We start from the raw sequence: 23,050 nt of genomic DNA, 5'->3' as shown, positions 1-23,050 counted from the left end.
AGCATTCCTGCCTACTAGTTTGAGTAAACATCCCCCAGCTGCAGAACGAAAGGGCCCGGCCTCACTGTCTCTGTGCAAGTAATTCATAGCCTCTGTTACCATGCTACCATGGAAGGCCCATGCCCCCACGCTTCTCATGCAGACACTTAGGCGCTTATACACGCACTCTCAGCCAGTATAGAATCGCTTCTGCCCCAGAGACCTTTCCGCCCAGATAGCTCAGTTCCTAAACATCAGATATCAGATATGATAGAAGCACAAGTTGATCTGACATGCCAGACTTCTGTCTCTTTCCGTCAGTGTAAATGTCAAGTCCCCGTCACCCTCCAGCTTCACGTCAATCACACGTCATGCAGCTGCGCGCGCATCCAGGCCTCAGATTTCTGCTGACATTGCAAGATTCTGCTTATTGTTGCCACCCACTTATGACACTTACATGTGACGTTTCTAGCACACACCTCTATGTTCACGCCTAGTTCACGCCTTCTAATTACGTATCAGTATCACGTGTGTGTTTTATCTTGTTTCTCTCAGCCGTTACGCCTACTGTATTGGTTTCTATGACACGTTTTAAGTATATAAGCTATGTATTGTCAATAAAGTATTGCTCTATCCCTTCTTACACCCCTGTGGTGGTAAGAATCCGATATCCGGTCATGACCATTCCTTTTTAAGGAATAAAACCCCTAAGAACTCTAACACCACGGACTCTGCATCTTTTTTTCCGATTGAGTTATTATTGATTAAGTACTTACCTGCATAGAAATTAAGACGGTAAATCAAATATTTACCACACTTCGGTAGCCGGCATTGCTTTGACACACGGGGAGCTGCTAATATGCAGCAATATGATTTGCATTTTGAAAGAGAAAGCAGGTTTCCCTGCTCTCTCTTTTAAAATCCAAACCAAGTTTGCTATGACAGGGCGGGAGCCTCGGCTCCCGCCCTGCCATAGCAAACAGCAGTGTCCCGGGGGTGGGCACCCCGAGACACTGCAGGAGCTGGCCCTGGGTGTTGGCGGGGGCGAATTATTAAAGAAGCGGAGGAATCCGCGCTTCGTTTTTTCTTTACCGCAGGATTCGCACACCCTACCTGCATTTTGCCGTTTAAAAAAAAAAATGTTGGGCACTGGGGATCCTTGTGTGACCCCCCCTAAGCAGGTCTAGAGGGTCAGGGTATTTCGACCCTACCCCTTTATACGTTTTGCACACTTGTTCCACTGATTTCTTGAGCCTTACTTCTACCGAGGCACAAAATGGCTGCCAACACTTCCTGATTTGTGTGTAGACAGCCAGTTGACAGCCAATTAGCATTCAGCTCGTGATCAGAAGTGTGCGCATAGGGTGCGCGGATCCACCGCTGCCATAGATACATCTTTGATTTTAATTTTGATTTTCTCAGCAACTACTGAACGGATTTACACCATTTCACCAAAAGGCACGAGTCTGACCCAAGAGCTACCTCTTTGCCAAATTTGGTGTAATCCCAGCGAGTATTGGTCATACTGCGGATGAAGTTGTCATGGATGTGGACTCTTTCCTGCCCAGACAGGATGGGGCCATGCGACCCCGGAAAGGTGATCATCCCGGCGGTTTTGTGAACAGTACTCTGAGTAGCATGCAGTACCACTCAGAGTACGAGCTTTGAAGGTGAGCCCTACAGGACCCAGGGCAAGCCGGAGAACAGACAAGATGTAGCCCCACTAGGTCTGAGAAGTTGGAGGTGCTCAGTTCTATACTCTTTCCTGCGGGTAGGATGGTTGCTCAGAATGGGAGCAGTCACATAGCGTCAGTCGAGCGGGTACACTTAACTGTAGCAGGGACTGTGTGGGCCAATACAGATCCATGAGAGGTAATCCGTGAGAGGCAAAATCCTGTTTACATTTCACCTTTAAATTAATATTACATTCCCTGGAATACTGGCAGCAGCATTCGCCATTCCATGAGTGGCCTGCCCGGGCTCTAGTATGACACTTAAATCCACAATATGCTTTTACAAAAGGAGTCTTCCTGCACATTCCCGGGCTGCAGTTATAATAAATGGCACTAAATTAAAAAACAAAGTTAAATGAAAACCTCCAAGCAAGTGTCAGTCGGGGGAGAGGGGGGTAGGGAGAGGGTGCAAAAAGATGGCAACACTGCTTTCTGAAGAGGGTAGTGATTGTTTGTTGCTACACCATATATGATTTACCCTAACAAAGCTTGAGTCAAGGAACTATGAATGATGCTGCTATTACACATAGGGTTGGCGTTTAACCATCCTTTTTGAGGTGCTTAAAGACTGTAGTGCAATAACCTTACACCAGTGCAAAAACAACATAGCACTTTCATTTGCACTACTTGTGTTTTCTTGTGTTGTGATGATCTGGCAAAAAGAATGTGCACAAGGGCTAACATGACACACAATACAGTGCAGATGGTTTTTGTATCACTTTTACCATTTTGGCGCTAGTGGAAAATGTTTTCTCCGATATAGACAAAAGCTAAATATTTTTTTTCTCCCTTTCTATCTCACAGAAGAACTAAAAATTATACCAGTGCCTTTGCACTTGTATGTTCTTTTTCCGACCAGTGTACATTTTCTGGGATATGGTTGACACTTTTATAAGTTAACTAAACGAACAAACAGCCTTGAGTAAATGTATTAGCTATTATTATGAGTTTTAAAACTGGTATTTCAGGCTGTGTAAAAGTGCAAACTCACAGCCAGGCAGGATGAGCAGCTGAGTCAGCCCACCCATTACAGGGCATAAGAAGGAAGAAACAGGAGGCATGGGATCAGGCAGCAGGTAATCTGCCTAGAAGAGTTTGTGGCTGCCCTGGAATGACTGGCATAGCTAGTGGCCGATTTTTGTCCTGGCTAGCCAATCGCATCTAGTGACTGTTGGAGGGGACGCTTGGTACATGTGCGAAAAGTACTAAGATCCAAGTATGACTGGCAGAGATGGCATCTTCTCTGGGGCTGCCTGGGACAGATATATTCCATGGGACTGCTTTGCACAGATTTGCCTTTCTGGTGGCAGAACTGCTGATTCTCCCACTATTTTTTGGCAGTGCTGCTGTCTCACCCATGGATTTCTGACAGAGCAAGTGTCTCTTCCAATACTGTCTGGCACAGTTTATGCCTCTCCAAACGATGCACCCAGAAGGGCTGCCATCTCTCACAGCTTTGTCTGGCGCAGTGAATTCCCATTCCCAAGAGCTGCCTGCACAAAACTGAGGCCTGTTGAGCTGAGACTCCTTACAGGTTAAAGATGGATTGATTAGGACAGACCTAGAGTGGCAATTTGCTTTTGTTCAACAGTGAGCTTCTGTAGTTTTATCTGAGGAAGTATGGAACTCATATAGAGCCAACTGGGCAGCGACTAATATCCCTGCTGCAAAGAACATGATCAACACATATTCGCAGAACAGTTATTATATGAGGATAGCTGTGAGTTACTTCTTTTCTCACACAGATGAGATCCGTTTTGCTTACTTGCGGAACTTCTTTCGCACACTGCTTGCAGCGGACTCGCACCCCTGTGACGTGGCATTTTCTCAAAAACTACTGAACGGATTTACACAATTTTTAGGGCGCAGCACTACTCGCGCAGGCGAGAGCCCTTTTGTCCGGGGTTTGAAAACGGACCCTGGAATCGCACACGCTCGTGCGTGTGCTTTTCCTTTTGGGTTCCGCTATTGGGCTTTGTTTGCGTGTTTTTTTTAAACAGAGCACGCAATAGGCCAAAGGTGGGCGCATTGCTCCGACCCTTGGCCTATTGGTGTGTTACGCGCACCAAAGCCCATATGTTTTCAATTATAGTGCCCAGACACGGGCGCGATAATTGAAAACATATGGCTCGCAGTGGCGCGCGCTCTCAACTCGTGGTTGTGTTTTTTTTTTTACAATAGCGTGGTCGCTTTCACAATCACTTTCAGTGCCGCTTATTTTACTTGTTATGATATTGAATTACCCTAGTCCCAGAAGGCATAAAGGGTAGTCCTTGTTTGGTTTATATATGGAACAGGAAATAGGCCCTCTGAAACAACATTTTCGTAAGAGATGAAAGACAGTGATAAGTTGGGATGACACTGAGTTTGCAAATGTAACCAACGAAGTCCGGTTCAATATTGTAAAATAGCAGCACTACTCTCGTTGAGCGTTATATAACCTTATTCATTCCTCCTCTTTCATCCATGAATATATGATCTGCAAGGGATATTTTGGGATAGTTGCTAGATCTTTTCCCTGGTATGAGAGAATTAGTGTTCAGCCTTCATACCTTTAAAAGAGCAAGTCCACCAGAGGATACAAAGAAACATTGAACTCACCCAGGAGGATTACAGGAGTTTGGGAATACAACATCTCTTTCCACTAGAATACTCCTAGCTGTATGTGTTGAGTGGCTTTTTGAGTTGGGTGGAAACCGAGCAAGGCTTGTGACTGTGATCTGAACTTAGATTTGTCGTGGCGGTGTTAGAATGATATCATAATGCTGCCTGCTGCTGAGATTTTGAGTTCAAAGAATGTTGCTGTTCATCAGTGTCTAAGGGTCCCCGGGGAACTCCTTTGAAATCTGTTAATGTAGATGGTGTACCTTTAATTGGCCTGAAACCCGACCGCCAGTTGCAGAGCTGAGCCATTCCCATTCTTGAGTTTGTTGAAAATCACAATTTTTGGAATTTTACCTTTAGTTGAGAGCTTTTATATGTGGCAGTGCTTAGTAGACTGGCTACTTGCACATTCATTTTTTTTAACAATGGGGTGACTAATACCTGTACAGAGGCTAGTACTGTATCGGCTCTAGCAATGCATCAGTGAAGAAAATTAATCTTACTCTGTATTGATAACAGGTGCACAGCGCCCATAGTGCTAAAAGGCTTTAGATGACTTTGCTTACTTTTGTAGTGACTGGGACATCACAATATGTAGAAATCCGATCAACTAGCAACCCTAAACAGGAGACTGACAGTTTGTTGCAGGATCAGCACATTATTTCCCCCACCCTCCATTCCTGATTGATACCATAATAGCAATAGTTTTACTTATATCTGTAACACTACTTCAGCTGTGAATACTATGCTGGGTTACTCCAGGTGTCTAGGAATACATGCATTCAGGCACCTTCCTCCTCATTCTCACTGCTCACCGTTCACTTTCAGGTTCACCCTGCACTCACCACGATTACACTGCACTCACATTGCTCACTATGCACTCACTACATTCAACCTACTCCTATCCTGCACTCACACAAGCACACCGCTCACCCTGCACACACATGACACTCCACTCACTTGTCATTTTCACCTCTCACCCTACACTCACAGCTAACACACTGCATTTATGCTGTTACCCTTCACTTCCGTGATCATCCTCCTTTTACCCTGTGCTCACATGAGCGCAACACTCACCCTGAACTCAAAGCGACCACCCTGCACTTATGCCCCTTGCCATGAACTCACATCGCTCTCCTTCCGCTTACCCTGCGGCCACATGAGCACACTGCTCACCATGTACTCCCAGTGAACACACTGCACTCACACCACTCATCATGCACTCATGCTTTTCATACTGCACTTACACAAGCACACCCTGCACTCTTGTGACACTTCACACACCTGTTACACTCACTACTCATTCTGCAATCTCATTCAAACAAGCACATCCCTCACAATGCATTACTTCCTCCCACAGTGGAAAAGTGTGGCTCAATGATTAGAGCGGCAGACCCTGATGCAGAGGTCTAGCCCGGGACCAGTGTTCAATTCCCTGCCTCGGCGGGTCTTGGGCTCAAAATTCCACGGACCTGATAATTCTCGCCTCGGTGCCTATTCCAATCATGGAGTCCCACTCTGCAACTCTGGGCAATAGCTTGCTTAATCTCCACAACGGCCCCCACAACGCTAAGGATTTCTGGCCTCCACCTTGGGGGTGCCCAGGAGTGGACGGCTCACAGGGAAAGCCAGGATGGGTTCCACAGCGGTATTCGTACAAGCGCCTTGAGACCCTTGCAGGTGAGTAGTGCACTATACAAGTATCAATTTACATTTACTCTGCACTTTCACCCGCACCCAGGTCATGTTACTCAACCTGCAGTCACTTCTCTCACCCTACTCTCACACTGTCATGTCACTCACTGTGCACTCGCAGAGGCATTCCTGTCACTCACATAGCTCATCCTTCACTCACATGGGCACAGCACTCATCCTGCACTCATACCATGCAAACAAACAGCACTCATCCTGGAGTCACACCACTCACTGTGCACTTCCTCCTCTGACCCTGCACTCACACAGACATACCTCTCAGTCTGCAATCTTACAGACAAGACACTCTGTTCATCTTGCTCACCTGCACACAGAGACAATAGTCTGCCGGAACTCACAGGGACACAACACTCACTCTGCACTAACTCCTCTTACTATGCACTCGCCAGTCACTCTCACAGTTCACTCATCACTTTCGCCGCTCACCCTACACCACACACAGGCACACCTCACCCTGCATTTACACCGCTCACATCACCCTGCACTCGCTTCTGTCACTCTGTACGTACTACTCTCAGCTGACACTCACATGGGCCCTCCTCTCATATTGCATTCCAGCAGCTCACCCGGCACTCACATTGGCACATTTTTCACGCTACACTCACGCTGCACCCAATCACACTATTAATCCGAACCCAGCAGTTACATGAGCACACCTCTTACTCTGCACATATACAAATTAGACAACTCTCATGAATATGCACATATTTCTACAAAAGCACCCACAAATTACCTGCTCTTTCCGTAGTACTAGATGCTTACTTAATTCCATCTGCAACAATGGGGCTGTTGCAAGAGGGGAGAGTGGACTGAGAATGTGAGATAACGCAAGGAGGGAGCCTAGGGCTGATGCTTTGGGGTATGGTGATAGATTGAGGATCGTGTGACAGCCATTCCTGGTTTTCCATGCAACACATTACTTCATTCCGGAACTTGTAGATTTTTTTTTACATTGTTAGTAGGGACTCGAAAACCCCAAAATGCAGAGTGTTACTGGATAAAATCCATGGTTATCAAAGAAATTACGCATTTCATAAGATCAGTTGGATGCTTTGAAATTACGAGTGAGAATGAGGATTAGCTCATTTCCAATACAGTAACTGCTTGATCCACTTGTGAAACCAAATATAAGCACCGTACAGCTATTTTAAGGAAGTGTACTTTTCTTTCACATCATGCTTGTAACAAACATTGACAAAGCAATATATTATTATTTTTGAATAGTGTATAGAGAATGTTTTTTATTAAGCTTCACAAGGTAATGCAGGTATAGCAGAAGCAGCAGGGCAAGCTTTACTAACACAATAAAAGCTGATTGACTAATGGAAATGAGAGTGGCAGTGTGTCTGTGTGTGAGTGTGACAAAGTACAAGTACGATAGAGTGCAAGAGATACAGTGAGAATGTGTGTTTGAGAAAATGTGTGTGTGTGTGTGTGTCAGTGTATGTGTGCTACGCGTACAAGTGTGCTGCTGGTCTGGCATACTGGAGGTTATTCTTGTATTATGGACAAGGGCACTAATAGAATATTTATTTATAAAGTTTTATATAGCGCGGACTAGATCCCGAAGGATATCAGAGCGCTTTACAGTTGTAGGGAAGGTAACAATCAGAGTCAAACATGAATAGTAAAATAATCATAAGATCAATAGTTCACGCATAGCAATTCAATTATAGTCCAGAGAGGACAAAGGGGGCTATATGAAGTAGCGTGGTGATAAAGGGTATTAAGTGAATAATCAAACATGAATAGTAGTCAGAACGATAGTAAAATCTAACCATGAGTTATATGGTGCTTATGCTAAACATTCAATCAAGTGGTAATGAGCTAATAAAACATGTACAATCCTAGGTGCACGCGCGCTGGGGAAAAAAATGTAACAATGATTTGAGGGGAGCAAAACACAAAATCCTGTACAGGAAAAAACACTACAAGGTAATCATAAACAGGGGTGAATCATACTATACAGAGACCGACGCCTTTCGGGGGGAAAATAAAGTACAAGAAAGGTATATATATTGTCCCTCCTATTAAGGTAAGAACTTCTTCATGAGGAATTTCTTTGCTTCCAATTTGAAAGCGGCCTTGGAAGAGATCCTCCGAATTTCGGGTGGAAGAGAGTTCCAGATTTTAGGAGCAGATCCCGAGAAAGCTCAGTGGCAAGTTCTTTTTTTGCAGAAGGTCAGTCGTTTCAGGAGGAGGGAATTAGCACTCCTTGACGATCTACCAGATAGCTCTAGTTTTTGTGTGAGGTAGGTAGGAGTTTTGAAGTGGAGGGCTTTGTGTGAGACCCAGGCAATCTTCAGATGAATTCTAGTTTCATAGGGTAGCCAATTTAGTGATTTTAGAACTGGAGGGATGTGTGTATTACGCTTGGTGCCCATGATCAATCTGGCCGCTGCATTCAGAGAGGCCTTTAGAGGGGCCAAAGCGTATTTTGGGAGTCCACAAAGCGAGGCACTGCCATAGTCAAGTCTCTGTAGGACAAGCGCTTGGACCACTTGCTTGAAAGCTGCTTGCAGTAGAAAAGGTTTCAGATTCCTGAGTGTTCTTAGAAGGTGGTTAGTTCCCTTGCACACGTTGCTGATGTGAGACTTCATATTCAGATGCTTGTCCAGAGTAATTCCTAGGAATTTAGCTGAATCGATGATGCAGGGGGAGCAGTTGAAGGCGGTTAGTTGGTTCATCCATAGATCGATATTAGGAGTATATTTTGGAGGAGAAATGAGGAGGAATTCTGTTTTGGAGGTGTTTAGCAGGAGGTGGTTCTTAGTCAACCAGTTTTGGGTAGTCAGGAGGGTAGAATTGAGTGAGGTGATGTCCTCCGGAAGGGAGATTTTCAAATAGAGTTAGGTATCGTCTGCATACATGTGGAACCTAGTGTCCAAAGAATTTAGAACGTTAGCTAATGGTTCCAGGAACAGATTGAAGAGAATGGGAGATAAAGAGGATCCTTGGGGAACCCCCATGATGACAGGGGATGGCTGGGAGAATGACCCAAACCAATGCAGCACTTGACCTGAGAGGCCCATCCTATGTTCCAGAATGAATAGGAGGTTGTCATGATTAACAGTGTCAAAAACGGAGGAGAGGTCAAGTAGGATAAGGAGGAAGGATTCATTTCGATCAAGCATTGTCAATACATCATCAATCACGTGAGTGAGGGCCGCTTCGGTGCTATGACCACTACGAAAGCCAGATTGATGTTGGTCCAGGAGGTGGTAATTTTCAATGTGAGCACATAGTTGTGATTGGACGCATTTCTCCAGGAGTTTGGCAAGGGTAGGAATACTGGAGATAGGTCGGAAGTTGTTAAGATCTGTACTATCAGCTGTGGGTTTTTTCAATATAGGCTTTACCTGTGCCTCTTTGAGGCATTCTCGGATCATACCTTGTGACAAGGAAGCATTGACTATCTTTGTCCAGAAGGGGGTGATTTCGTCCTTAACTAATTTGAAGATGTTACGTGGTAATGGGTCATTGAAGTGATTGGATGGGTTGATAATCTGCAGTACCTTTTTGATATCATTTTCGTTAAGGGGTTGAAGGTGTCCCAGGAAGCGTTGTTCTTTATACTCCAACTAGTTGGTGGTGTTGTTTTGTCAGGAGCAGCCGGTAGGAGTGCGGGCTTATTGGGTGGCAATAGTGACTTCCTGGTTTCCAGGTCAGTGATGATAAGCCTATTTTTTTCCGAAAAAAAGGCAGCCAAATCAACACAAGAGGGAGGTATGATGTCTGAAGCTGAGTGGTTAGGGGCTGCTACTGATTGTTGTTTCACCAGTTCGAATAGTTTCTTGGATCGATTCGCAGCTTGGTTAAGTTGGGTTCTGAAATAGTCTGCCTTGGCTGTCTTGATTTGTTTGTTATATACACTTCTTGCTGCTCTAAGGTTTTTTAGATTGTCAGCTGATGGGGTGGTTCTCCAGGACCGTTCAAAGGCCCTTAGGTTACGCCGTTCAGAATTTAGGTTGCCATTGAATCATGGTTTGGAAATTTTTGCTGGAACATTTTTTTGTTGGAGTGGGGCCATCAAATCCATGATACTGGAAATGGAAGAGTTGTAGAAATCGGTGAGAGCATGTACTTCAGATAAATCTGAATGCGGAGCGAGGGCTTGATTGCAGCAGGTAGCTAGTTAATCTGTATTGAAATCTCTGAGATCCCTTTTCCAGATCTTTGGTTTGGTTTTTTGTGTCTTACTCCGGTGAAGCTCTGAGTTGATATGGAAGGAAATGATGTGATGGTCTGACCAATCACAAGGTATAATGGAATCCAAATCGATGGATTGACCTTTGGAGATGAAGAGATCTAAGGTTTCCCCTTTAGTGTGAGTAGGCTGGTCACAGAATCAGATCGTGGTCGAGTAAAAAGGATTTTAGGCATGAGACTGCATGATCATTAGTGTTAGACCAGTGAAGATTAAAATCTCCCAGGTAGATGTGAGATTGGGTTGAGTCTACATTGCCCGAGATGATTTCCAATAATTGTTCAATGAAGGGGAGATTATCGCCTGGGGGATGGTAGAATGAGTGTAGTTTGCAGACCAGATGATTGTGAGAGGAGAGACTGAGACAAAGGAATGGAATGGAATTGGATTTATAGAGCGCATGGCTGCCCTTGAGCGTCCCAGCGCTAAAACAATTAATAACAGAGCGAAATGAGGAAGAAAAGTTTAGGGAGCTTTGGGGAAAAGGAAGGTTTTAAGTGACTTTCTAAACTTAAGGTATGAAGGTTCCTTCCGTAGGTCCCTAGGCAGGGCATTCCATTTTTTTGCTGCGTTCAGCGAGAAGCGACGACCTCCCATGCGGGCCTTCCTTACTCTAGGAGTAACGGCCAGGTTTTCTTCATCAGATCGGAGGGCACGAGTGGCTTTGTAAGGACGGATCAATCCCCTGAGGGCTGGGGGGCCGTTACCTTGGAGGGATTTATATGCAATACAAAGTGATTTGAAGGAAATTCGCTCCTGGATTGGAAGCCAATGCAAGGCTCTAAGCAGGGGCTTGGCTGAAACCCATCTCGGGACTCCCATAAGGAGCCTGGCTGCGGCGTTCTGGACCCGCTGTAAGATGTTAATCGTGGCCAGGGGTGCCGCCAGGAGGAGGGCATTGCCATAATCCAGTCTGGCCAGGATTAGGCCCTGAATCAGAAGTTTTCTTGATTCGAAGGGGAGCAGGGGGAGGACCTTCCTTACGGCCCGCAATGATCCAAAACATCCTCCAGCCACCTTCTGCGCATGGGTCATAAAGGTGAGTTGGGGTTCAAACCAGACCCCAAGACTCTTGACTTTCTCCTTTGGGGGTGGTGGGTCCCCCATACAGGGAGGCCAATGGTCGGAGGACAGAGATGGAAGTGGGTGACCCATGACCATGATCTCGGTCTTCGCTCCATTGAGTCTAAGTTTGGAGGCAGTCATCCAGGAGAAGATAGCTGACAAACAGCCTGACAAATCAGATGGGTGTCCCCTTTGTTGTGACAGCGAGACAATGAGTTGCGTATCGTCCGCATAGCTAACAGATTTGATCCCGAAGGGGGCTACTGCCTCCTCTAACGGGGCCATATAGACATTGAACAGTGTGGGGCTCAGGGAGGAGCCCTGCGGCACCCCACACTGCAAGGGGACAGGTTTGGACATTGAGCCATTCTCCCAAATCCTGAACGATCTTTTATCAAGGAAGGACTCGAGCCATCTAAGAGCCGACCCTGTAATGCCAACTTTGGCAAGACGCTGAACCAAGGTTGGGTGGTCGACGGTATCAAATGCAGCGCTTAGATCCAGGAGGATCAGGGCTGCAGATCCCCCTGAATCTAAGATGCATCTTGCTTCTTCAGTAGCCACCAGAAGGGCAGTGTCTGTACTCTGGCCCGGGCGAAAACCAGTTTGGGAGTCGCTCAGAAGACCATTCTTTTCCAAATAGTCTGAGAGCTGCCTATTCACCAACTTCTCAGCCACTTTACCCATTCCTGGAAGCAAGGAAATTGGGCGGTAATTGGCCAAGTCCAAGGGATCTAATCCAGGTTTCTTAAGAAGTGTTTTAATTTTAGCTTGTTTCCAGCTAGGGGGGACAATGCCTGTGGCGAATGAGGTGTTTAGGAGCTCTGTGGCCTTAGGTGAGATCGTCCCCACAATTTGTTTGAGGATGTGCATAGGGGCTGGGTCAGAAGGAGAGCCACTTTTTATAATTGTTAACGTGTTACTGAAGTCATCCCTGGTGATAGTTCTGAAGGCCTCGAGCTGAGGACTGGGAGAAACGGGGGTAGAGGCCTCTCTCGGGAGTAGGGTGGGCATTTGGGGCAGGCTGTCTAGGATTTTTTGAATTTTCCTGTCGAAAAACTCCGCTAACTGGTCGCATCTTAGTTCGGGGTCCCTGTGTATGGTTATAGGGGCAGGGATTTTGAGCAATTGATTAACAATTTTAAAAGTTTCCCTGGAGGAGTTAGCTGATGTTTCAATTTTCTCCTTAAAGAATTCTACTTTAGATTTCTGCCGAGCAGCTTTGTAGAGTCTAAGAGCGGCCTGGTAGGAGGTCTTACTAAGAGTTGACCAATCTTTCCTCCACTTCCTTTCTAATTTCTTACAGGATTTTCTAAGGTCTCTCAGTTCAGTTGTAAACCAGGGGGATTTAAAGGTACTGCTCTTTTTAGTTTTTAATTTAAGAGGAAGGACCGTGTCCAGGGAGCTAGTGAGCCAGTTAGTAAAGTTTTCATCCGCCAGGAGTGGATCAGGTTCTGTGTCCGGAGTCGATTGTTCAAGGGCCCGAGTGAGGTCTCCCACCGATAACCTTGGCCAGTCTCTCTGAAGTATACGAGGGCACGTGGGCCGATCTGTTTCAGGGTGGATTTCCCAAGAGAAAGGGACCAAAAAATGGTCGGACCACGGTAGGGGCAGAGGAGATTAAACTCTCAGCTTGGGAAGGTTGGAAAAAATAGGGTCTAACAGATGACCTTTATTGTGAGTAGATTCCGTATTTATGAGATCCAATTCAAAAGCTTTTAGATTTGAGATGACATCAACTGCTATTTTATCGTTAGGGTCGTCAAAATGCAAGTTCAGGTCTCCCAGAACCAAGAAATTGGAGGACCGAGCTGCAGCTGCTAAGGTGGATTCTAAAAGGGAATCTAAAAATTGTTTTAGGTTACCCGGCGGGCGGTAAATGAGTTATCCCGAGAGGGAGGATGTCGGAGTCAATTGGATGTTGAAACCCGTGCTCTCTGTGTCTAAAATTCCACTATCCTCCAATCTACAGGTCAGGGATTCCTTGTGAATTATAGCAAGACCCCCCCCTTTCCCCTTATCACGGTTCTGAGTCTGAATCCTAAAACCGCAAGGTAGGGCAGAGATGGTATCAAAATCAGTGAAAGGGGTTAACCATGTTTCCGTGAGGAAAAGCAGATCCAGGTTGCTGTCCTCGATCAACAAGTTGATTTCTACCGCATGTTTTGGCAAAGATCTACAGTTAAGAAGTGCCATCCTCAGGACTCGGCTGGTTTTCTTGCCGTTGGTCCCCACGGATCCAGGCTCAGGGCAGGACCGACAGCGGCAGAACGGAGCCATCGTCCAGTCCCGTTGAGAGCAACCTGAAGCCCCGTGGTTTTGTAATGCCAGCAATTGATCCCTAGTGAAAGCGACTGGATCTTGCCGAGAAATGGGCATAGAGGCTGGCCCTGGGCCCGATCTGGCCCGGACGGGCCCAGACGGGCTTGCCTCTGGCGCGCCTTCGGCGCGCCATCGGCGCGCCCGCCCGCTGCGCGGACGGGAAATGGGCTTCATTTTTAGGGCGCCCGGGCCGTGATTCAAAGGTATTCGCATGTTACCGGCAAAGATGACTCTGAAAGGGAGACCGCAAGCTTACTCGGGTGTATACAGGCTAGGCCACCACCCAACTTCTTGTCTCTGTCAAGACGAATTATGTCATGGGTGAGGGGTACCAAGAGGTCGAGAATTGGAGTGGATGAAGATTTGAGCAAAGTTTCTGTGAGGATAATGATTCAAACCAGTTGCTGGGGCACTCCAGCCCGCTCTGGTGCGAAAATGGACAATGGGAAAGGGGTGTAACCACCCCCTTCCCAGGTCCACCCATAGGAGGGACCTAGCAGGTAATCCAGCCCCTTAGCTTAGTATAAGTATAGGAGCTGTGTCCCCAGACTTTAGATTGTCCTGGAACAAAACTTTGATACAGAACTCTTGGACCTTCGACATTCTATTCTGACTAGAAGATGGAAGACATCTCCCTTGTGGTCAAGGAGTGACCACCCTGTTTAAACAGGCACCACCAGTAACTTGCCGGTCTGCTTTGTCAACGCTCCCACCGGACCTCGAAGACTTAGCGACACAGGAACTGGTCTTCCAGACTCCGACCCACATCCACAGCAAAGCTGAGACCTGTGGCGGACACCAGAGACATGGGACCGGACACCCTGGACATCCTGCATTTTGCTAACTGCATCGACTCCTGAGGTAACTCGCAGTTGTGCATTGGGGTACGAGAAGCCCCAGACCCGAGCACCATTTGCATTGAAGCTCAGCCCTCCTCACTCCATGAGTGCCGCGTGGGACCTGCTCTTGCATTTCAGCTCGACGCGTCTTCCCGGTTGCTAGCCTGTTGGCTAGTGAGCCCCCTGAAGACATTCCTTTGAAACCAAACTGATTTCCTGGTTGCTCCAGGCTTGCTTCAGCTTCCCTGCAAAGTAGAAGCTCCTCAGACCTTGCTAATCTGCACCAAAGCCCATCTTCACTTCCTGCGTGGATTGCGTTTGCCAAGGCTTGTTGGGTCCAATCCGGATACCGACACCGCAGTCAACTAGATCCTTCGAGGGACAGCTCGAATCCAGCTCCTGGTCATCGTCGACACCTCCTGGTCCTCGTGGCTGCAGAGACAAGCTTTGCCTCTTCACCTGAGATCATCGCGACATCGCCTGGTTCCTTCCTGGTCACTGGCTAGTGACCCAGACTCTGTCCCCTCTGCTTTCAGGTTTTTCAGATCTTCAATCCATCCTTGGATCCACCCGGACACTTTTCCTCTGGTCGCCTGCAGCACTTCTTTGCAGATCTCCATAGAAAACGACGACGAAACCCGACACCAAAAGGCACCTATGCACCCGGCTTCCCTGGGTGAGGTAACACGAGTACTCCGGTGCTCCTGTGGGTCTTGACTCTCGAAGTTTCCTAGTCTAAAGGGGTTTTGTCGTAGTCCATCCGGAAGTGCCCTTAAACAGTAACTTTGTAACTTCTTAGTTTCCCATTATAAGTCAATGGTAACTCGCGACTGTGTTTAGACACTGCATGCATCTTCTGTGGGCCTCCTACTTCCTAACCTTTGGTTGTTTAGTGTAGCCCCAGCGATTCCCCGGGCCCTAGGCCTACTCACTGTTTCAGACGTGGTTCTTATACCACTTTCTTAGTATATGGTTTATTAGGCCCCTAGGGCATAACCTTATTTGTGCAACTTATCGTATGCTAATTGAGTAACTTGTGATGTACTTTGACCTCTGACCTCATAAGGAGTGCAGAGGGTTTGTGTTAGAAATAAATACATATATATATATATATATATATATATATATATATATATATATATATATATATATATATATATATATATATATATATATATATATATATATATATATATATATTGATATATACCTTGTGTGGTGGTTTTTCATTTGGTATTCAAGGGATTATAATTGGTAAAACAGCTTGCGTCACATGCTCTCTGAAGTCATAGCCTATGACTGCTGGTCCATGCTACCACTGGGATAGCTTGTCTATAAGGGTGACTTTGCAACCACCATCAATAAGAGTCGATTAGACTGGTGCAAGGTGCCCACTAGAATAGTGGACATCATATGCCAGGCTTATCATCTCATTGTTAGTCGAAACAGAAAAAAGATAATACAAAAATACTGAATTAAATTCGTAGGGTCATTTTTTGCATCTCACACACTTGCCCCCATGAAACCTAAGATTAGTGAGTGTACTGTGTCATGCAGTGCATGCTTCTTCTCCAAACTGACAGGAGGATATCATAAAATAAGATTGACGGCTACCAACTTTGCAGGATGGAGATGTGCAATCAACAAGCAGTTGTAAAATCAGCAGTCTAAAACTATCTCTTACCCTGCCTCAGTTTGTCTATTTCCTCTTCATTTCCATTCACCACTTGCTGTTTTTCATGGAGAGCCTCATCTTTCTCCTGAATTGCATATTCCAGATTTGTCACCTAAAGAAGAAAAATATGCTATTTTTATGGTCTAACAAGGTTGTTATTTCTGGAAATACAGATATATATATCGCAGAGTTTGTACATTTTATTAGAAAACCATGGGGCCCGATTGAGAAAAGGGTAATGTTGCAGAATCTGCAAAGCTGAGAATGAATTGAAAAAATCCTAGCAGCATCAACCACAACATATTCACCGAAACCAATAATCAAGTGCATCCCAGTGCATTCATAAGACCCACATAACCAGCTAAAGAAAGACTGCAACCCAGCAGCTAACGCTTTGACACAAAATGCTCTACCACCTAAATTACATAACTACAAAGAACTGGACAGCTGCAAATTGTAAAATACATACAAAGCTTATTTTAAACTCTTTCCAGACCAAAACTATGACTTTCGTGTACCCAGACATCATTTAAAGGAATAGGGTACAAATTGTTTCTTTATTCGCAGCCAAGTGTTAAGAAAGATAAAACATGCCACAGGTAACCAGGAGCAAGTAAGGCGAGCTAAACTGTAATGATCATGACCAACAATTATGACATGCATCATCGCTGTCAATACACAGCAGATTACAGGGTGGTTATGCATCTGGTGACAACCATCTGCAAGAACTAAACAATTCAGACAGTGGAATCAACCACATACTGTCACCTAAGGTTCAAATCAATAAGTAATGTACCTACTTTTTTCACACAAGCAAACCCCACAATGAGCTGATCATACACCACAAGTGATCTTTGGCACGCTCTATGTAGAAGCTCAGCGCTGTGTTAGGGTCCAAAAGATGGAGTCTATCCTCCCTCTTAGAGGGGTGAGTGGAGCATAGAACACCGGCAGGGTGATGGTTTCATTGACGTGACTTAGCATCACAAATATTTGGCTTAAAAGATATCCATGTCACCAGAACCAGTTTGTCAGGGAAGAAGGTGGTATATGGTGGAGCTTATTGACACAATGTGTCGAGGCACTGGCAATGAGGAACAGTTTTGATAGAAAGGAGCTGTTATGGACAGCTGTAGAGCAGTTCGAACAGAGTGCATAGTAAGTAACCACTAGATTAAGGTCCCAAAGAACCATCACAAAAGGAGGAGGAGGAAACGTGTTTAAGCCCTTTCAATGGTAATGGTAAAAGTATTTCTAAAGCGCTAACATTCATTCTAAAAGGATATCATGGCGCTAAGATTAAACAATGTACAGAGAGCTGACACAGGTCGATGATACTTTTAATGAGTATTAGGGAACAGCGTGGTTTTAAGTTTTTTTCTTAAGGTAAGGTAACCATCAGTAAGTCTTAGGTCTGTCGGTAAGTTATTCCACAGGTTTGCAGCTAGATGTGAGAAGGCACGGCCACCCGTCCTAACCTTCTTTATTCGAGTGGTTACCGCTCTTGCAGTGAATTGGGAGCGAAGATTTCTATTTGGTACATAGAAGTTGATTCTGTTTTTTAGGATAGTCGGGCCGGTATTATGCAGTACTCTGTGGGTAATGCACAGCATTTTGAAAGAGGCTCTTTCTCTCATTGGCAGCCAGTGTAAGGCTCTCAAACAACTTGTAGCGGAGTCATATTTTCTTTTGTTACATACGGTTTTTGCAGCCGCATTCTGAACGAGCTGTAACTTTGAAAATAAATAATCCGCCATGCCAACGAATAGAGAATTCCCGTAGTCAAGTCTACTAATTAATAGTGACTGGACTAAGATCTTTCTACATTCCAGGGGAATCCAGGGAAACACTCTTCGTAGCATTTTCAATAGCGCGAAGCCTTTACCACAAACAGTTGTTACGTGGTTTTTCATTGACAATGCATTGTCAATATGGACTCCCAAATTCCTCGCCGTCTGAGTTGGTTTAGGGGGTGTACCAAGAATGTTAGGCCACCAGGTGTCATCCAAAAAGCTGTTGGGAACCGCCGAACAATAGAATCTCCGATTTATCGGCATTTAATTTCAGACAATGATTATGCATCCAACTGGATAATTCAGTAAGGCAGTTGAGCAGTCTGTTTTTGGAGTCTTCTTGACCATTTAAGACAATCATTAGTTGCGTATCATCTGCGTATGAGCAGATGTTAACGCCCCACTTCTTCCCTATAGTGGCTAACGATGATACATAAACATTAAATAATGTTGGGCTTAATGATGCCCCCTGTGGTACACCATACTTGATCTTTCGAGGTGTGGAAGTGTAACTGCCTAGTCGGACAGATTGCGATCTGTCGGACAAAAAAGAGTTCAACCAAGCCAATGAAAAAGGCTCTGCATCATCGTGATGCTCAGTCGTTTTCTGGTCATTATTGGAGAAGGATGAGTAGATTTTATCTATTTTTTCACAGAAGAAATTGCTGAAAAATCGCAGCTCACATGGTGACTTAAATAAGGGGGCCTGATCTGTCAACCATAAAAAGGAAAGCAGGCATTAACAATGCCCAAAGCAAAACGTTGCAGGCAAGAGCCAAAACAAACAAGAGAACGTCAGATAATTTGCACTTCGGGGGATAAATCTGGCTAGTGTCACACCAAAGTACAAATTCATCCCAACTAAAAGCCTATACAGTTTTTGTCTAGGGATGGTTGACTGCCAAGATGACATCAACTACCTCAGGAGGAAGATCAAAGTGGTTCAGCTGTCACTGCTCAATTTCCAAGCTTGCGAAGGCTCAGGTGCAGAATCTTGCCCTGAGGACTAGCCAGATTGAAGGACGGGTGATCAAGCCCAGGAGCTCTGGATACCAGATTATCTGTCCTCATTCCAGACCCTCTAGGATGACTTTGGCCCGATGGTTGCGGATCTTCTTGAGAACTTGGGGCAGGAGTGGTATCGGTGGAAAGGCATACAGGAGTCCAGAGATCCATGTGAGGTGGATTGTGTCTCTGAGCGAAAGCGTCCTTAGAAAAACGAATGCGCTTTAACAGATGACGTTGTGTGTTCTCTGCGGTGGCAAACAGCTCTAGCAAAGGTTTTCCCCATTCCTGGAAGAGACATCTCACTACCTCCAGGTTTACCTGCCACTTGTGATCCATGAGGCACCAATGTCTGAACCTATCCACCCTGGCAATCACAGTTCCTGCAATGTGGGAAATTTCTTGGTGGTCCAGCCACTTCCAGAGGGGTAACGCCTCCTGGAACTGGGACCGTGACCTCACCCCACCCAGTTTGTTGTATCCCATAGCAGTGGTGTCCTCTGTGAACACTTAAACCCACTGCCCCTGGATATATGGATGGACGGATAGGTACATGGAAATAAGCATCATGCAGAGGTCCAGAGGCAGAATGAGCGGCGCAATAACATTGGCCATGGGGGCACTGCAGCCTCCACTACAAAACTCCTCGATTTACCTGTGGAGGCTGGACAGGCTTGCAGTAAGGGGGCACCACATTCAAAGCTACTAAAGGAGAAGTGAAACTCTTGCAGGTGGCAAGGTGGTGCATAAAGGCCTGAAGAGCGTGCAGTCACCCTGATCTCCCTAAAATGCTTTAAAGCTGAATAAGCCATGTCCCCAAACAGGTGAGTCAATCGAAGAACATGCCCATCAGTGAGGACTGGACAATGCCTGAGAACCCAGTCGATTGCAGTCACGCATTGTGGTGAATGCAAATGATGGTGCCTATGGCCCGCCCATGGAATCAATGGAGTCCAAGCCACAATAAATCGTGAACTTGGCCACATCCCGGCCGTCTGAAATTACCTGAGTAAGAACAGGCCAAAGGTCTTTCGGAATACTACTAAAGACTTGTGCCACCAAATCCAAAAGTGTGTGGCAGTTGCGGCCCAATGAGCAGTTTTGGTGCCAACAGATCCAAGGGCTAAACTGGAGGATGAAAACACATGTCTGCCAAATATTTTTAACCATTTACTACTTGTGGTAGTGTAGGAAGCAGCTTTAGGCCAAACACAGAGGAGTTTAAGACATTTGTTATACACACAGGGACTAATAAATGACACAACACAAAAAGGAGATCCGCAACAATTATAGAAAATTAAGCTTCTTTCAAGATTTATTTTAAGATCAAGATGTTCGCAGAGGTAAGTATGTTTTCAGGAAAAGTCATGTATTCTTTAAAAAGTGGACACAATGCAATTTTCAAGCTTTGCAATTTCAACCTATGGGAGGAAAACAAGAATGTGTTTATTCAGGTAAGTACAGTTTTCCGGGTTCCAGGTGAACACTTGGCAAGGATCAGATTGGCACCAAAACTGCACCACCAGCGGCACAGGGGCGGCCGGGTGCAGAGGTCAGATTTAGGGTCAGTGCCCAATGTTATCCAATGGAGACTGAGGGAAATGTCATGTTTTGAGTGATTACCAATGTTTAAATGAAATAGGTCAGATAAGAGGTTTGTTTCAGGTTGTTTGCTTTTCCCCCCTCCTCTTGCACCTAAAAGTAAACAGGGGGCACCTTTTCCTTGTATACTATTTCACAGGGTATATTACACCAGAACACGGATACTGAAAATGTGTAGGACAGATATCTTCGGGGATGCAGGCAGCAAGGTACATTGCTGTATACCCTCGTAGGTTGCCTACAAATGTGGGAATACTGAGAAAATGTCATTAAGAAACTTTCACCAATTGTTGAGATTGACCTGGAGCTTACCACCCCCAACAGGGGAAGCTAGGCATATGTGGCTTTTCTGCAACGCAGCCCTAAGGGTGGCTTGACGAGACATAGTACTGGGGGGCAGCGTCAACACCAACAGTGGTTGAGTGGGAGTTGAATCTGAATTGGTGCATGAGCTCTGAAGAACAAGTATATTGGGCCCGGGGATTCTACACAAACATGATAAAGTGAGGGGCTCCAGCAGGAGTGAAGAGGAAGAATTGGAGTTAGTTAAGGTGCAGAATGGCAGATGCACCTGCATGGGGATTCTCGGGCAACTGAGAATAGTAAAAGCCAGGGGAGGTTGAGCAAGCGGGTAACACCATGTGGAAATGTGTGAGTGACATATAACACTAGAGATGGACAAATGTATGTAGGTGAACACTGTGTTAGGATTCTAGACCTCAATTTACAGTTAGCAAATAATGTGAAGGGTTTTGGTTGTAAATCTTAATAAACAAGAGTTTAAAAAAGAACACACTAAGTATCCGTCAGTGCCTGGTTAAATGGAAGAATGGGCTCAGAAGATGTTTGCCCTGGTTGTGGGACTTCTGTCAATACATTTGTCTTAATCTCCATAATGGGGAGTTGGAGGTTAAAGACTACAGCTGCCCTACACATCACCTTTGAATTTGATCATCATCACCATGGTGTAGGAAGCAGATTCCTCCGTGGAAAGTCTAATAGGTGAGGGAGACCCATTACAGAAGAGGTATCAAGAACACCAGCCTCCTGTAGGTCCTCGTACCAATTATCATCCTGGTAGGTTCGAGCAAAGTTATCACATGGATCATAGTACATGTCTGAACGTGCCCCACAAGGGAATTTAAAGAGTGTGGTTTCCCTTGTGGGGGTGGCAAATCAAGTGGGAGGAAGAGGCAACTTGGATGGAATCTGGCACAACATAAATTGAGGTTGAAGTGGTGGTGTCGTAGAGCCCGGGGCCTGCACAGGTTGTGGTACTGTAAGCAGGATCAGAAGTGGAGCTGGAGGCAAGATGCGCTCAAAAAGTCCAACTGGTGCCAGGGGTGCTCCCAGCAGCGGTACTACAGATGTAAAGCTTACTGACTCCTTGGGGATCAAAGGCGCACCAGAGGGAATGGGTAAGGATCCGAAGAGCCAGAGCATGGCTGTGTGGAACTCATATCTGTTGTGGTATGACTGATGGCCCCCGAAACTCAGGTTATGCCAGAACATATTGCAGGATCAGCTCCAAAGTCGCTGGACTTAGAGATCGAGAAGTGTGGCGCCACCCTGCACTTGCTCCAGCGAATGATAGTGAAGTGACCGAGCGGAATCACACTTCCATTTCTTGTTCTTGCTTCTTCTTAGACACACCTTATGATTTTGGTCGCAAAAAAGATCGACCAATTGAGCAGCTTTGAAATTGAAAATGAGACCGGGACTGAATTTTGGATATGGACAGCGACTTGGAGCAGTTCCATTGAAGAGTCTATGTGCTTGGCTATGTAGAGCTTCACCTCACGGTCCTTGATGGCCTTCGAGTTCATCAATGAGCATTCGATGCAGGCCTTGGAGTTGTTGCAAGACCCCACAGGCATACCTGGTGAGAATCTGTCACAGACATTTATTTGCGACAGTCCCTACAGGGCTTGAAACCTGTTGTTTTTAGGGGTAGTATCCCTTGCACACTGGAAACAATGTCAGAGACATGAAGGGAGTTCCAGATAAGGGTCTGTTGGCGCGTAAAGTTGGGAACTAACGTCAGCGTGCAGGGGTGGCTCCTACATGGGCCCACACAATTTGTGGAACGGAACTGCGTCAGTGTGCATCTTTCTGCGCACACAAGGTACTACTGAAATGTTTCCGGATCAAGTCTGATGCCTGGGGAATATTTAAAATGGTGAGTAATCGGAGGCTAGAAGTCTCTACATTCCCACCCAAAAACTTTGTAGGTGAACCTCTGTCTACTTCAACTGCTAAAAGTACAAAGTGGTAACATCTAGTGTGAAGATGATGCCAACATGCACTTGAGCTTATACTCCAAAAAACTCATTGCGTTCCGGGCATGGTGAAGTCACCCAAGATATCAGTAGGGTATTTGCTACAATGCAAAGACAGACACCATAACTATATCTTAGCGATTGATGGTGCGACCCAATTGAGTAAGGGCGATGGATGGGTCTCATTGATCAAGAGACATACCACCCCATTTTTGGATGACCAAATGAGAACAC

The 23,050-nt window shown here is 45.7% G+C and overlaps 1 protein-coding gene across 2 annotated transcripts in view; it reads right to left on the bottom strand.

Moving 5' to 3' along the window:
- GOLGA1 (golgin A1) overlaps positions 1 to 23,050 on the bottom strand; it is a 491,231-nt gene that overhangs the window by 109,580 nt on the left and 358,601 nt on the right. For both annotated transcript variants that reach the window (XM_086920926.1, XM_086920927.1), the window contains one exon: positions 16,147 to 16,249. In XM_086920926.1, coding sequence (XP_086777052.1) covers positions 16,147 to 16,249 — 103 coding nt within the window. The remainder of the gene's footprint in view (positions 1 to 16,146; positions 16,250 to 23,050) is intronic.

The sequence above is a fragment of the Lissotriton vulgaris genome, chromosome 5 (genome assembly GCF_964263255.1).
Source record: "Lissotriton vulgaris chromosome 5, aLisVul1.2, whole genome shotgun sequence".
Lineage (NCBI taxonomy): Eukaryota > Metazoa > Chordata > Amphibia > Caudata > Salamandridae > Lissotriton > Lissotriton vulgaris.
This window is presented reverse-complemented; position numbering and strand designations above follow the sequence as displayed.